Consider the following 15,581-nt stretch of genomic DNA (forward strand, 5'->3'; position numbering starts at 1 on the left):
AACCAGAATGTCCTCTCCCCAGCTGGAAAGGGTGCCAGTGCCCTCGTCAGCCCAGGCAGGGAAGGCCGTTCCCGCCGTGCCGGCGGCTGCCGTCGTGCCCGCAGCGCTGAGGGGCAGCCAGGAGGGCAGGATCGGGCCCGCCGTGGTGAGCTCCAGCCCCTCCGCACCCTGCGCTCCCGCAGGGGCTTCGCAGCTTGGTTTCTGCTGCGCTTGTCAATTAAACTCTTATCAGCTCCCTGAGTGAAAGGAGACAGATCCCCCCTGCGTGCTGTGAGCGGGATTGGACGGGCTGGGGGGTTCATCTCTCTTTATGTCAGTCTCCCCCGGCTCCGAGCCGCGAAGGGATCGTTTCTGAGTTTAAGTGCAGTAAGAATTACCGGTCCCTTAACGGGTTAGCACGGCAGGGGAGAGAGCGGAACGGGAAACGCCGGCCGGGAAGGTGCTTCACCTCTACCCAGGCTGGAGCAGGTTCCCGAGCCCGTTTTGCCCGGCGTCGAGTGGGACTCTCAGTAGAATAATCCTCGTCCAGGGAATATCCGTTGTTTAATCTTGCAGAGTATGCCTTCGAGCACAATCGAAGATAGAGCGTTATCAGGAATCAGCATAGGTATGGAATAGCGGGCAAACCAATGCAGCCTGATTGCTGCCTGGCAGAGGTTTGGATCGTGCGGTGTTCGAAGGGGAGAGGGCAGGAGGTCCCGGGCCCCTGGGTCTGGGCACCGACAAAGGACCTGCTGTCCCTGAACCGCCATCTCTCCGGCCATTGCTTTCAGCTGGGCACCGGAGCCCGGGCGCGGGCGCCCGGTTTGCGGGCCGGGGGATGATTTACGCCAGGATGCGACTGCAATCAGGGTCGCGATCCCCGGGGAAGAGGCGAGCAGATGTCCCCCGCACGGCAGGAGCGGCTCCCCTGGGCTGCCGCGGGGCCCTGCTGCCAGCGCTCCCGGCCGGGGCTGGAGAGCGTGCTCTCTCCCTCCTGCCGGCTACAGGGGCGCGGCTGCGGGACGGGGCGCTGGCCGCTTTTCGGAGGGCCCCAGCCTGTCCCGGGATAGAAGGGTCCGGGCTTCCCTCCCCTCCTCGGGCTGCGCCGCTGCGGGTTTCTCCCGGGACATCCCGGGACGCCCCTGTGTGCGGCTGGCCCGCTCCGTGCCCGCACGGCGGAGGTGGCCCGGGGGGGCGCAGGTGCCGTGCAGGGCGCTGCGCAGGGCTGAGCGCAGCCCCGGCAGAGCGCCGCTTTCCCCCGGTGGCCACGGGCGCTGCCGGCAGCCGCGGGGAGGGAGGGTGCGCTGCTGGCCGAGGGGTCGCCTTGTCTCACCGCTGGGAAGTGCGAGAGAGGCGAAGCTTCGGAAGGACTTCGGCAGTTCTTCTTCCCAGGTGGAATAACGCAGACCTAAGTGATCAAGAAAACATCTTTCCCTTTCAAGAAGATTTATCAAGCTAGGTTATTTTGAGCAAAGAAAAAACCCCACACTACTTCGAAAAATAGTCCGCTGGGGGAAGGGCTTTTTCTGTTTGTATTAGGAGAGGTCTAAGTTTTCTCGGGAAATGAAATACTCCGCCCAGGCTGGCCAAAGACTTGTTTCAGTACCTACGTTGTCCACCTTAGAGCCGGAGATGAAAAGGACCGACCTCAGGTGTCGGTCCCTCCCAGAAATGGGCAAATCCAGCAGCAGCCCCCCTCCCCGGCTCCGCACGGCCCGCGCGGGGGGAAGGGCAGGGGGCGATGCGGATGCGGGGAGCCCCGGCGCGGGAGCGGGACGGGAGCGGGAGCAGCCGGAGCCGGCGGTGCCAGCGCGGGCAGCGCGTTCCCTCCGCACCGGCACGGGCTGCGCTCGCAAACGGCGTCCGAGAGCGGTTTAGCTTTGCGTATACTCGGCACAAGCGGCAGATCCTGTAAGCTCAGACGATCTTTAATACCGGCAAAGACAAACAACAAATCTTTCGCTCTTACGTTACACGTAGATTTCCGTAACAAATAGATCTACACATTAAAAGCGATCTTAAATGGAATTCTCTGAAGAAAGTTTGTGAAAATTTAAGTATTTTCACTAATAACAAAACCAGACCGTTTTGGTTAAAGAGTGTAAAGAGAAAATGAAATACTTGGCTACTCTAACAACGACCTATTTTAATTTCTTTTGTTGTAGCATTTACCCCTTGCATTTGAAAACAGCGTTTCAAGATCGGCAACGCTTACGCTAATCTTTAATGCCTCAGGAGGAACGTAAATTGTCACCGGGACGACAGCGGGCTGGGTCTTTCCAGCGGCAGGTAAATGCTCATGGCGTTTCGTTTATGACTTGGCTGCAAGGGGAGGCTGAGGCGGCCGGGAAGGGTGCGCCGGGGGCTGCTGGGGGCACCCATGGCCCCGGCGCCGGGTTGCGGAGCCGCCACTCCAACAGCGGCCGGCGGCGGTGGGGATGCGCGGGGGAGCGGGACCGCCGCGCTGCCCCCGCACACCCCCCGAGCGGCCGCAGCTGCCAGGTGCGGTCCCACGCGTGCACGCAGAAGCACCCACCACCGCCACCCCCACTGATTATTAATTAGTTTTGAAGAAAGACGGTAGGATCCCTCTTGTCGCGTTCTGTGAGAGCGTCCCCCGCGGGGGCGGAGGGGGGGGCTGCGGGCTTGCTTCTGCCCCCGGTGCCGGCAGGTACCGCCACATCCTGCGGGGCTCTGCCGCCCTCCCCGGGGCGTCCTACCAGGGCAGCCGGTCTAGCAGGGCTCCCGCACCGCCAAAATCAGGGCATCCCATTCAGGGACGCTGCCAGGGCCCACCCGAAACCCGCCGTGCCGCCTGGACGGACCGTCCGGGAATAACGTGTAAGACGCCATCAGGGGCTCTCCCGTCCCCGTCCCCGCCCCCGGGATGTGCGCTTGGGGACCTGCTGTCCAGGAGGCTGGGGAGGGAAGAGATGGTCCGGGGCTCCGCAGGAGCAGTGCCAGGTGGATCTCCCAAAAGCAGGTTGCTTACGGCCCTGCGATCCTCCCCCGCCTGCCCAGCCGCTTCCTTCCCCCTCACGCACGGGCAGGTCGGAGGGACGGAGCTGGGAGGGGGCCCACGCCGGCGCCGGGCCCCTTGCAAAGGGCTCCCGCCCCTCCCCTCGCCGGCGGAGCCCCCGGTACCCTGGCACGGCCGGCTCTGAGCGGCGTGCCGCGGCCCGGCACAGGGAGCGCTCGGTGTGCGGGGCGGAGGCGGGGGCAGGCAGCCCGGACCCCCGGGGACACGCGGGTTCCTCCCACGGCGGGAGAGGCACCTGGAAAGCCACTTTCCCCTCGCAGGGACGGGGGCCGCCCGCCCCGGGCTGGGTCACTTCCCCTGGCTCCTACAAGGGCGGAGGCGACCCTGCCGCCCTCGGGAGTCCCCGCGGACATGCACGGAGCTGGCGGGGAAGTCGCCCAGCACGTACTTACTGGCCACCTGGATCCCTCTAACAGTCTCGCCAGCCTCTCCTAAAGCCGAAGGGATGTTAGGGTGAGATTTAGTGGCGCTTGCACCAGAAGCAGGGTGGGAGTGATGTGTAGGGGAGATATATTCTCCCACAGTAACCTCTCCCCCTCCATCCCCGGCTCTCCTTGTCTCCCACCTCCCCCCTCCCTCCCCGCCCGCGTGTCTGGTCCGGCTGGGTTCAGCAGAGCGGGCTGTGGGCAGCCCCTCGGCGGAGGTTGTGTGAATGGAGGATCGGCCTGGCTGACTCCTCCTCCCCTGCAAGCGCCTCTATTTGAGCTTTGCAAAGTTGAGGGTGAGCAGGCATCCGAGGTGAGGCGTGCGAGGTGGCTGTGCCCCCCTAGCCCGGACAGACGGCCACAGGCGCAGACAGACAGACACAAGCACAGGCAGACAAGCCGCGCACGCCGCCCTGCCCTGCGCTGCCAGCGGGCGCAACCCCGGAGGCGATCCTGGAGAACAACCTTTCCTTGTCGCTGTTGCCGGCTCCCGCAGGGCTGGACCCGGGGAGCTGCGTGGCGGAGCAAACTTCCCCCAAAGGGCTGAGCTCGCCAGCCTGGTGCCTGCAGCCGGAGCCGGCCTCCGGCTTGGCGGGCAGGGGCCAGGTGTCCTGGAACAAGTGCGGCCCGGGGGGAGACTGGCTGCCCGGCGGCAGGCAGAAGGTCTGCGAGCAGATGAGCTCCGATGTCCGAGATCTCAACGCGCTGCTGCCCTCCGTGCCCTCCTTGCCGGGTAACAGCAACTGCACCATGCCGGTGAGCAGCGCGGCGCAGTGGGCTCCCGTCCTGGACTTCCCCCCGGGGGCCTCCTACGGCTCACTGGGGCCGCACTCCTTCATCAAGCAGGAGCCGAGCTGGAACGGATCGGACCCGCACGAGGAGCAATACCTGAGCGCCTTCACCGTCCACTTCTCCGGCCAGTTCACGGGCACGGCCGGGGCTTGCCGCTACGGGCCCTTCGGCGCCCCGCCGCCCAGCCAGCCGCCCTCCGGCCAGGCTCGGATGTTCCCCAACGGGCCCTACCTGCCCAACTGCTTGGAGAGCCAGCAAGCGATCCGCAACCAGGGTAAGGGCAGCGCCGCCGGGCGCCCCGGGCTCGGGGGGGGCGGCCCCCGGAGGGTCCGCCGAACCCGATGTAAACAGCAAACCCGGCCTTTCTCGGCAGCGGCCGGGCAGGGTCAGGCGAGCCAGCCCTTCCGTGCCTCCTCTCCCTGTCGCGTCGCTGCGGGGGGGGTTTAGGAGCCACGAGTTGCTGCTTACCCCCACCCCCCGGCGGGGCAGCGGTCGGCTCTGCCAGGTGGGCTGGAGCCCCCCGTCTCCCTCCCCGGGCTGGAGCAGCCTCTCGCTTCGCAAAAGTTTGTTCGGGCCGGGGACGGCGCAAGCCCTGGGATGGAGATGGGCCCGGTGCCCCGAGACAATTCCCTGCACAGGCCGTGGCGGGGTGGGGGGTGTACCTCCGAACCGCCTCCTGAATCCGAAAACCGCTCCCCGCACGTCAGTGTGTTCAAGTCCCTTGTCGAATTAGCCTGGGGAGCAATGAATGCCCCCGGCCGGGCTAGGCAAACAGGGGCGCCGCGTAGCTCCCCCCCAGCACCCCGTGGCCAGGACGGGCTGCGCTGCAGCTGGCAGCGGCCCCCGCTGTTCGCACCGCCCTGAGAGATTCCCGTGGGCTGCACGACCGGGCGATGGGTCATCCCCTGCGTGTGGCACCGGGGATCAGCGTCTTAATCGTTTTTCTTCCAGCGGCTGCAGTGTAAACATCTGCTGGTGCAAACGCGAGGAAGAAGGGGAAGGGGGCGAGCGTGCGGAGAGCTCGCCCGAGACCTTTGGGGTCTTGTTCCCCCTCCTTCAGCCAGCGCCGGAGCCGCGGGCTGCCGGGCGCCTGCCCCGCACTCCGAGGCGCCGGGGGTGTCTGGCCGAGGGGGAGTCGGGCCGTCGCGGCCCCGAGACTCAGGGGACAGGGCAGCGGCAGAGGGTGGCGTGGCTCGGCCCGAGCGGAACGGCTCGCCGGGGTCTCGCCGCTTTTGGTGCGGGGTCGTCGGCGCCCTGCCCGCGGCTCGGGCTGCTGTGCGGCGCGGAGGGCAGCCCCCTGCCCACAGGGAGGGGCTGGGGCCGGCGGCCCCGGCTCTGTGGCGGCCGGCGAAGGGAGGCAGGGCGAGGGGCCAGAGCGGCGGCCCAGGCCGGCCGGGCGGGCTCTGTGCTGGCCGCCGAGGGGTGCCCCGAGGCCGGCGAGGCGGCCCGGGGCGAGGTTTGCCGAGAGGGGAGACGGCGGCGGCGGAGGGGAAGCGGCGGTTCAGCAGCGCGGCCGCGCACGGGCCTCCCCCGGGCAGCGCCGGGCCGCGGTCCCGGTGCCACCGCCCCGCTGCTTCGGCCCCCGGCGCCGGGCTCTAACGTCGGACGCTGCGGAGCGGGGCACGGGGCCGTGCCCTAGGAAGGACCGGCGCGTCCCTGGGGCTCGGGGGCGGCGAGGCCCCGCACCCGCTGCGCGCCCCGGGCAGCCCCAGGCTCCCAGCGGCGGGGGCGGCCTCGCACAGACAGGCCGTGCCGGGCCACGGGGTTCTGCGGGGGCATCTGGAAGGGGGTTATGCGTGGGAGAGGACTGGCAGCTGGGCCGAAAGAGCGAGGAGAAGGTGGAGAGGAGGGTGAGGGAGATGGACGCAGCCCTGGGTGGGTGAGCGGCCGGGCGGGAGGCAGAGCAGCCGCGCCACCCTGCCGTCCGCATGTAGCCGCCGCAAAGGGGCACGGAGCCGGTATCGCACCGAGCCGCGGAGCCCGGCCCGGGCTGCACTGGGGCTGCGACGCCGTGCGGGCCCTGCTCGGCTGCGGCCCCGCCAGCCCTGCGCACACACCTGTGCCCGGCGGCCTCACACCGCCCCGGCCGCGCTCGGCCGGCCCGCCGCCCTGCCGGAGCCCGGGGAAGGCGGCGGCGGGGAGCGGGGCCGGTGGCCCGGCTGGCTGCCGTGCTCCGCCGGGCCGAGCGGGCTGGCCGCGGAGGGGGGTGGCCTTCAGCTCGGGGCTTCCTCCCCGCCCGGGCAGCGCTGCCTTAGCCACAACTATTTTCGGCGACACGCAGCGGGCTCCTTCGGCAAGAAGGAATTCGGCAAAGGGTGTTTGTTTGCACTTTTTTTTTTTTTTTTCTTTTTCGTGGATGGATAAAATGTTCTTGCTTTGGCTCTTCTCAAGGTTGAACTGCTATTTCTTTTTTTTTTTTTTTAGCCGGTTCCTCCGACCGTGGGAAAGACACTACCTTGGCTCTGCGATGACATTTCTACCAAGTTTGGGATGGGGTGGGGGTTAGGAAACTAAGGCTTTGAAACCTCAGCCCAATTTTCTTCTCCCTCGCTTGTCTCTTTCATCCAGCTGGGCTCCTCCAACAACTGGATGCCCCCAGCACGCCCCATTCTCCAGCAGATGTACAACTTTCAATTATTTTCAGCACATTTTAATCAGGCCTGGCTCTGATAACGCCCTAATTAAAGAGACCTCGCTATCGGCAGCTCGGTTCAGAACTCAACTTTCTTATCACATTCCTGAAGCTTTGGGTCAGGCAACACCGGAAAATGTGGCCAAAACCTCGTTCTGCTCCGAGCTGCGTTTTGAAGGTCACCGCAAGTCTGCGCCGGGCCAGAAGCAACGTAGAAAGTGTCTGTTTTCTGCAAGTTAAAAAATGAGGCAGAGGGAAATGGGGAAAAAGGGAGTTGAAGGTTGATCCTCTACCCTGAGGGCTAAGGGAGGAGATAAGGAGCGAGAAACAGCTGTGGGATGGGAGCCCGTAAGGTACCGGCCTGTCAACGCTGCTCCCATCGCCGGGAAAGGAGCTCTGCTCCTAGGACGAGGGGGATGTGAGAGGGACTTGGCCGGGACAAGCCAGTCCAGCCCCGGCAGTCTCAGGGCCAGCTTAAAATCATCGCGAAGGTGAAGGTTTCAAAGTCTTCTGGATTACTTTTTTCCCTCCCCGTCGCTCGCTTCATTTCATCCTCGCAACCCCGTAGGTTGTTAATTAAGTCCTGTAATGTCCCTGGATCCAGGCTGTCTGCAGAGAGAATAAAATAGAGAAGCAACAGTCGGATCCCTTTGCTGCCCCCCCACTCTGTCCTCTCTGACCCCCCACCCCCCCCCGTGATTACCGACCGGCGGGGGTGAAGCAGAGACCTGGCACCGAAGGGAACTGAAAGGAGCCTGCAAACAGCCCCGAGTGCTCCCCCTCGACTCACAAAATCCCCCCCCGGCTACACGCCCCATCCAGACGGGGCTGGGGGGGGGGGTGTGTGCCCGTGCTGGAATAAGGGGGTTAAGAGAGAGGGGGGGTGAGGGAGGGGGTGCTCGTCGCCCCTTGGGTTTCTTTTCCCAGCCCGCGTCGGACTTTTGTTTTGGTTTTTTGGAAGAGTGGCTCTCGGAGCAGCTTGGTTCTCGGGGTAAATGCTGATGAGCCGAGAAGCCTCTGAGATAATATTACTTTGTAATTACTTTTTTAGCTGAAGTTGTTTAGCCAGCTCCAAGTCATTAATGAAAGTTGGTGTCCAAGCACCTGATTTACGATTTCGTGGCGGCCCGGGGTCAGCAGAGGTGGTCTCTTTCCATCTGAATCTGCTCGATGTAGGAAACAAAATAGCCTGTTTATTATTTTGGAGAGCAGTTTTCGCTGAAAGGAGGAGTTTTTATTTTTGCATGTAACATTCCGCCTCTTTATTGCAGACTCTTCAGAAAGCGGCTCTTAAAAAAAAAAAAAAAAGGAAAGATTAAAGGGTAACTTCTAAATTGGAAACGGCAGAGGAGTACGCTGAGCAGATGGGAATCTTCCTCTTTAATATGAACAACAATTAATGAAAACATCCTTTTTATTACCGAAGCCGATCTGTTCTCTTTAAACACGAATGAGACTTCCGACTGTCCGCCCCTCGGAGCGGGCTGCCCGGCCCGGCGCTGCCCGGGGGGGTCCCGGGGGGCTCCCCCCGCCCCGTGCCCGCAGCCCTACGAGGTGCCTGTGCGGGGGGGGGGCGGGGGGGGGGAGCCACGGAAGGGGCACAGCCTGGCCGTGGTTTTTCCCTCGCCGTGGGCAGCAGCAGCGGGGGCAGATCCACCTGGTGCGATAAGTGCGAAGTATTGCGGTGCCGTGGGTGCATGGCGGTGGGGACCTGCGGCTCCTGTCGCCTGCTCGAAGGGGCTTGGTGGGAAGCTGGTGGCACCTCCTAACCCCGCTGTGGTCTCTCCGGCAGGTTATGGCACCGTGGCGTTTGACGGGACCCCGAGCTACGGCCACACGCCGTCTCACCACGCCGCGCAGTTTACAAACCACTCCTTCAAACACGAGGACCCCATCAGCCAGCAGCCCTCCCTAGGTAACTGCAGCCTCCGCGGGCCCGTCCCAAAGGGCGCTGGTGGCAATCTGGAATGACTCCGGAGTCGTGCCACTGCGCCTCACCTGCCCCGGCAAGCCTGGCACGGGGCTGGAGCTGCCAAAACTCTGGGACCCGGGACCCTGCAGCCCCCTCGCAGCACAGGGCGCGGGACCAGCCGGTGGCCACAGGGGCTAACTCTTTGCCGCTTTCTCCGCAGGGGACCAGCAGTACTCGGTGCCACCCCCGGTGTATGGTTGTCACACCCCCACTGACAGCTGCACGGGCAGTCAGGCCCTGCTCCTGCGGAACCCCTACAACAGGTACCTCCGCCGGCAGGGAGCTCTGCCTGGCCTCCTTGTGCGCGGGTTGTTGCTCGGACGTGGTCTCTCCCCGGCATGCCGTTCAGCTTTCTCCTTTCTGCAAGGAAACATATTTTTTCCTTTCTCAAAAGAAAAATAGATTCACACGTAGAAAAACCCCAAACAACCAACAACAACAACAAAAAAACCAAACCAAAAAGCCCAATCCACCCACCCAACAAAAAAAAAAACACCACAAAACCAGAAAAGATTCTGCACCCTCTGCCCCGGGCCTAGCTGTATAAGCTCGGGGGAGCTGCTCCCTGGCCGCAGGTGCTGGTCACCTTTGGGAAGCAGGAGCCAGACTGCCCGGCCTCCCTGGCACATGCCAGTCCTGGAACCCTCTGGTGCGAAGGGTTTGGGATTTTCTCTCATCCACGCCAGGGACAGGTGCCCACGGCAGCCAGCAGAGCCCAGCTGTGGGGCTCCACCAGCAGAGCCTGCCCCAAACCCCGCTCCAGAGCATCCCTCACTGCCCGTCCCCAGCACCCCCACACTGCACCCATCCCCTCTGCCCCGGCTCAGGCTGCGGAGCGCAGGGCGTCCACCCCAGCTGCAGGATCCGACCTGCAAGGTGCACCGGTTGGCCCCTGCCCCTGTGCCTTCTCCCTGCACCCGGTGCTGGCGATCTCCCCAGCCGCTCTTCTCCGAGGCCGGGAAGGTGCAGGAGGGCTCAGCGGTGCGCAGCACGATGGGCAGAGCATGGTACAGGCAATGAAAACTCGACTCCGTCCAGGGGCTTTGTTTTGCCCTTCCAATGGCTCCCAGGAGCGACAGGGACTGGCCTGCAAGGAGGTTATTTATTGAAAACGGGACAATAAACCTATCGGATTTCCGTGCCGGGAGAAAGGTGCATCTGGAGCTTTGCTGGAAGCACAAACGCTCTTTGCCAACAGACAGGTCCATGGCAAGCACGGCTTCCCGTTTTCTTTGGTCTGGCATGGAGGCCGGGCGTGTCTCTTGCAGTTTTACAACGTCTTTAGTGAGCAAAGAAGTTCCCCAAAATTTATTCCTCAACTTTTTGTGAACTTGGAGCCTCTCCCATATCTTGGAGTTGCTAAGTAACTCTCGCATACAAAACAATATGCCTGCGCGAAGGAAGCTGTGAGCGGCTCCTCTCGTAGGCCGGTTATATCATCTCTGATTAATCAACACTGGACGTGGGACAACAAAATTCTGTCACTTCCAGAAGCCACTTTGCTAATGAACGTGAGTTGACGTCAAGGGAAGGAGGGAATGAGGTAATGAAGGAAGGAAAGAAGCCTATCCAGAGAGATTAGCTCGCAGAATAATTGGCGGGGCGAACTCCTGCGCTGAAGTGACAGAGATTGCTCGCCTCGTAGGGAAATCTATAAATACGGTGTGTAGGGAGGCTAGGGGAGGGCAGCTCGGAGCCACCGCTCTCCCCAGCACCGCAGCCCGTGGGGCTCGCCCCTGCCGCCCTGCCGGGGCCGCCGGTGGAGGCGGGAGCACGGCGGGCGCCCCCCCCCCCGCGCCGGCCCTGCCCGTTTGTGCGGTGAGCGGTGCCACCCAGGCCGGGGAGGTGCGATCCCCGTCGGAAGCCGCTGCTTCTGCCGAGAGCTCCCACCTCCAGGTGCCCCGGGGGGGTGTGTGGGGGGGTGAGCCCAGCCTGGCATCGCCCCGCCGCCGCCACCTCCCGCCCAGCTCCGGGGCGCGGAGCCCGGCGCGCACGGGCAGCGCTGCGGAGCCTGTTTCTCCCCGAGCCGAGCCCTGATACCGCTCCGCTCCCTGGGAGGTTTACTGCCTGCTGCGGTGGGATCAGGGTTTAAGCCCTTAAACCTCACGCGAGCCCGTACTGATGTGCGGGGGTGTAAATCAGGGCAGAACTTGTTCCACGTCGAGGGCAGCTGTGCAAAGCCTGTGCCTGCATCTAAGCCTGAACGGGTGGGTGGGCTCGGTACGGCCTCCCCTGTCCCCCCGCACACCTTCCACAGCACCTGGGAACACCGGGGTTCCCGCTACACAAGTGTGCTTCCTAGAAAGTGGTGTCACGGCGGTGGATGAGCAGTTACGGTACAGAAACGGACATGACTCATTAGCCGCATCCCCAACGGCCTGGAAACCGACCGCACTGTCTTTATCCATATTTATATTGATATGGCGAAATCGTTACTTTATTTTTTTTTTTTTTAAGACCGTATTTATTCCGCACCTCCTTTGCGAAGGTTTGTTTTGCTTTTCGCGGCTCAGGTGGAGTTTGCCGGCTGTGCTTTGACGACCGGTGGCTCGGTTGCCTCATCGGCAGGGATGGGGCGGTGAGGCTGCCCGCCGCCGTGCCCGTGCCCGCTGCGCGCCTCCCTGCGCCCATGGGCGGCCGCTGCGCGGGGCGCGCAAGGGACTGCGCCCACCCCGGCGGTGCCGCCCCGATGCAGCGCGCAGCTGCCGTGCCTTCTCTCCCGGGCCACGGCAAAGCCGTCGGGAAGGCAACAGCTTGGAAGAAATGGCTAAAAGATCGTAATTCTTACACTGGAAGCAAAAGTATCTCGGAAATCTCTCGCCTCGGCAACTACTCGCTGTGTTTATAGCGCAGCCCGTTCCTCTGCCAAGGAGTACTGCGCCTGTTGTTGATAGCTGGACATGGATGACAAACCCGCACAGATTGCAAGTGTGCGCTAGATGACTAGCATTTGTGGGTCCATTAAAATGGTGATGTGAACTTTTCTACCTCGCACTGTTTAATGTAGTAAACATGCTCGATGTTGAAAATTTACTGTGAGTCACACTTACAAAGACTTTAAAAGTGGAGGAGTCTTGGTTCAGATTATAGCTCTTTCTGTGCAGAGGTCAAGAACTCGGCAATACTGCAATGCAGGCCAAAACAAACTCTATATGATCTACTACTGGTTTCCTTTTAAGTTCCCTTTTTGCTCAGCGTTGACTTCCTTTTATTCCACTCCAACTTACATTAATCCCCGTTGTAGGAACGTTCCCCCCCCTTCCTCTCGTTTCTCTTTAAAAGCATCTCTGTAATGAAAATAAGTTATTTTTAGCGTCGTCTTTGTGGCCGTTTGGAGGGCCAAGGATTCAGATTGGGATCGGTGCAGGCATATCCCCGGAGACCCCGCTCTCCTTCTAATCATTCAAACCTCATCCAAAGCCGAGATTTGGAGAGGAGCTGTTAATTCCATGAGATCATCGGACGGTACTGTCAATAGTCGATCGTGGCGAGGTGTAAACGGAGTTAGGGATGCCCTGTTCTCTGTCACTTGTCAGATGCGAGATGTTTAAGCCTGCGTCGGTGCCCGACGGCCCCCGGGCAAACGTGCCTGACTTTGCTTTTACCGGGGCCCACCTGCCGCCGTCCCAGGGCCGCCTCAGCACGGCTTGGCACAGCCCGGGCAGCCCCGCTTCCCGAGGTACAAGCCGCAGGGCCCCGGGCTCAGCACCGCCGCAGGAAAGGTGCTTCTCCCGCTTCTGCCCTTGGCCGCTGCCGGCGGCAGGGATCACGCGCACCCCCTCTGCAACCCTTCGGAGGGGGGTGGGGGTGCCCTCCCAGGGCAGGGGCATAGCCCGCCCGGGCGTGCCGAGGGGCCGCAGCGCATCCCGCGGGAGTCCGCTCCCGGGGCCGCGAGTCAAACGGCTCCGTCCCCCCACGTCGCGCCGCTGCAACGCGCCCTGCTCGGCTCCGTCCCGGGCTCGCGTGGGTCTGAGCCGGGCTGGCGTGGGGTGCCGAGCCGGGCTGGTTTGGGGTGCTGAGCCCGGGCTGGCGTGGACCTGAGCCGGGCTGGCGTGGGGTGCTTTTGGGGTGCTGAGCCCGGGCTGGCGTGGGGTCCGAGCCGGGCTGGCGTGGGGTCCGAGCCGGGCTGGCGTGGGGTGCCGAGCCGGGCTGGCGTGGGTCCGAGCCGGGCTGGCTTGGGGTGCCGCGGCCGGCGCCCGCTCCCCCCCGCACTGCCTGCCCCCGCTCCTGCCCCGCCGCAACCGCAGCGGGAGGGCTACGGGGGTGCGAGGGCAGCGTGGCCGCTTGAGCCAGAGGCCCCGGCCGCGGCCAAGCGGGACTGAGCGGCCGGAGCGGCTCCTCTCGCCCCCGCTCGCAGCGCCTCGGAGGACGCGCAGCCCGGCCGAGTCCCCGCCGGCTCCCTCCGAGGCTGGGGCCGGCCCGGGCTCCGCCGCTGCGGGAGCCGCAGCCCCGGGAGCGCAGCGCTGCGTGCCGGGGCGGGCAGCAGGAGGTGCGGACGGGGAGCTGCACCGCGCCGCTGGGCACCGGCCCGGGCTCGGGGCGGCTGGTCTGGGACGCTGTCACCCACCGGCGGCAGGCGGTACAGTGGCTGCGAGCTAGTGACAAGATGAATGAGTGTATTGCTTTATGAAAAAGCAAAGGAGGGGGAAAAGTGGATATTGTGGGGGAGGCTCTTATAAATGAACTGTCAAGCGAAAGAAAGTTAAAGGGAAATCTCCTGCTGTAAATGCATCGGGCGGGCACTTCTAATAAAAATCAGGGTCCTGGAGGAATTAATTACAGCAGCATTACAGGAAGAATTCGTGGAATTGCAAAACGTAGTTGGCACAGACCAGCACGGACTGCTGTTGCGAATGGGGAAACTGCGGGAGAGTTTAACAATTCCTGAGCTGATATGCAGGACATTGTAGTAGCATAATAGCACTTCAGACACACTAATGAATAATAGTGTCCAGTGATACTGACAAATGATATTACGCATACTTCGAGATTGAAGTCACTTAATTTGGTTTTATATGCAAAAGCTTCCCACTGGAATCTGACTTTTTTAGGTCTCTTCTACCTGCCACGAAGAAAACGAATAAGAACAAAAAAATGCCCTCTTTAATAACAAAACGATATAAATTCACCGCACAAGTCCAGCGAATTTAGGTGCAATTAATCAACGGGGAGACTCGCGCTTATTGTGAGCGGCTGCTCCCCGGCATCAATCACGGAGCGCGGCTGAAAGCCCCGGGGGCTCCCGCCTCCTTCCCCCCCCCGCCGGGCCGAGCCTGCGCGGCGGCGGGGAGCTGCGTCCCGGGAGCCCCGCGGCTCGGCCCGGGGCGCCTGCTCGGCCTCGCCGGCTCCGCGGGCAGCCCTCGGCCCTTGGGGGGGGCGGCCGGGCGGGGCTCGGCGGGGTTCGGCCGGGCTCGGCGGGGCGCTCGGCGGGGCCCGTGGCCGGGCTGCGCGGCCGCGCTGCTGCCTGGGCCGCCCGGCGCGGTGTGTGCCGGCGGGGCGGGAGCGTGTTCCCGCGGGGAGCTGCGCTTATCGCGCGGCCACTCCATTTTTCTCCTGCTTGTCAAGCCCCTCTATGTAGTAACATCCATCACGAGTCACGATAGCTGTTTCACTCCATTAACCACGTGGTCTCTCACACTCCTGGTTAGAACAGCTAACAGATTTGCTTTTTTAAAAAACAAATAATCTGCTTCGTTAGCCCGCCGGGGTGCCTATATTCGTTTCATTAATTTCAGTGTGTCAATATCGGATATTGCTTTTCTGTAAGGAAAGAGTTTTACGCCTCCACTTCCAGCTATTTACAAATGGACGGGCTTGCAGATGCAAAGAGACTTTTCAGCCCATAGCCATTCTTTTCTTTCGTTTCCTTTTGCTGTTTTAAAAATTGATAATACGTCGGTAAAAGGGGTTATATAAAATAAATCGACTTTCTGCTGTTATATATTGAAAAACCATAACGAAGGAAAATATTGCTGCCTTGATGTATTGTTTTTTCTTTGACGGCTGTCATTTTAGTTCTAATTCTCCGCATTTTCCCAACAGTGACAATTTGTACCAAATGACCTCACAGCTTGAATGCATGACATGGAACCAAATGAACTTGGGCTCCACACTGAAGGGGTAAGGTGCTTTATCCTTTTTTATTTACTTCACCTTTCGCCCCGGTGTAGCTGCAGTACCGTGCAGACCTTCCCCCCTAGTTCACCACTGGCACCCGCTCCCCAGCACGGACAGCCACCGCCCAGCTCGACGGCGGCCCCGCGGCCTGTGAGCCCCCGCAGTGCCGGGCCCAGAGCGAGGGGCCGGGGCAGCTGCGGCCCCTCCGCGCTCCGCTCCTCGAGCTGTCGCCCCTTCCCACCATCCCTCTTCCCTTTCCCTCCCTTCGCCAGGCCCTGCGTCCTGTGTCCCGGCCCTGCCGCCTCCCGGCTTCCTTCCTCCCGGCCATTGTCGCCCTCCCACCTGCCGGGAAGAGGCTCCGGCCCGCCTCCCCCGCGGGGCTTCCTGCCGCTGGGCGGGCAGGAAGGCCCCGAGGCGCCGCGGGGCCCCGCCGGGGTGGCGGCCGCTGGGGGGGCGGCGCTGCCCGGCCCCGGCCCCCGCTGCCCCGGCCCCCGCTGCCCCGGCCCCCGCTGCCCCGGCCCCCGCTGCCCCGGCCCCCGCTGCCCCGGCCCCCGCTGCCCCGGCCCCCGCTGCCCCGGCCCGAGGGGCATCGCCCCCGCGGCCCCCGGCCTCCCGCTCTGC

At 63.0% G+C, this 15,581-nt stretch overlaps 1 protein-coding gene and 1 long non-coding RNA gene across 4 annotated transcripts in view; one reads left to right on the top strand and one right to left on the bottom strand.

Moving 5' to 3' along the window:
• Positions 1 to 1,889: 1,889 nt before the first annotated feature.
• On the bottom strand, positions 1,890 to 3,515 carry LOC129785171 (uncharacterized). Its single transcript, XR_008748801.1, has 2 exons — positions 3,415 to 3,515; positions 1,890 to 2,900 (listed from the first exon to the last, which is right to left on the bottom strand). It is a non-coding gene; the product is annotated as an uncharacterized LOC129785171 (long non-coding RNA).
• Positions 3,516 to 3,629: 114 nt separating this feature from the next.
• WT1 (WT1 transcription factor) overlaps positions 3,630 to 15,581 on the top strand; it is a 39,447-nt gene continuing 27,495 nt past the window's right edge. Inside the window, exons 1-4 of one of the 3 annotated variants that reach the window (XM_055814253.1) lie at positions 3,630 to 4,513; positions 8,664 to 8,786; positions 9,004 to 9,106; positions 14,886 to 14,963. In XM_055814253.1, coding sequence (XP_055670228.1) covers positions 4,123 to 4,513; positions 8,664 to 8,786; positions 9,004 to 9,106; positions 14,886 to 14,963 — 695 coding nt within the window. In that variant the 5' untranslated portion in view covers positions 3,630 to 4,122. The remainder of the gene's footprint in view (positions 4,514 to 8,663; positions 8,787 to 9,003; positions 9,107 to 14,885; positions 14,964 to 15,581) is intronic. The other 2 variants (XM_005231477.3, XM_055814254.1) reach the window with 2 other exon arrangements.

The sequence above is a fragment of the Falco peregrinus genome, chromosome 9 (assembly GCF_023634155.1).
Source record: "Falco peregrinus isolate bFalPer1 chromosome 9, bFalPer1.pri, whole genome shotgun sequence".
Classification (NCBI taxonomy): Eukaryota; Metazoa; Chordata; class Aves; order Falconiformes; family Falconidae; genus Falco; species Falco peregrinus.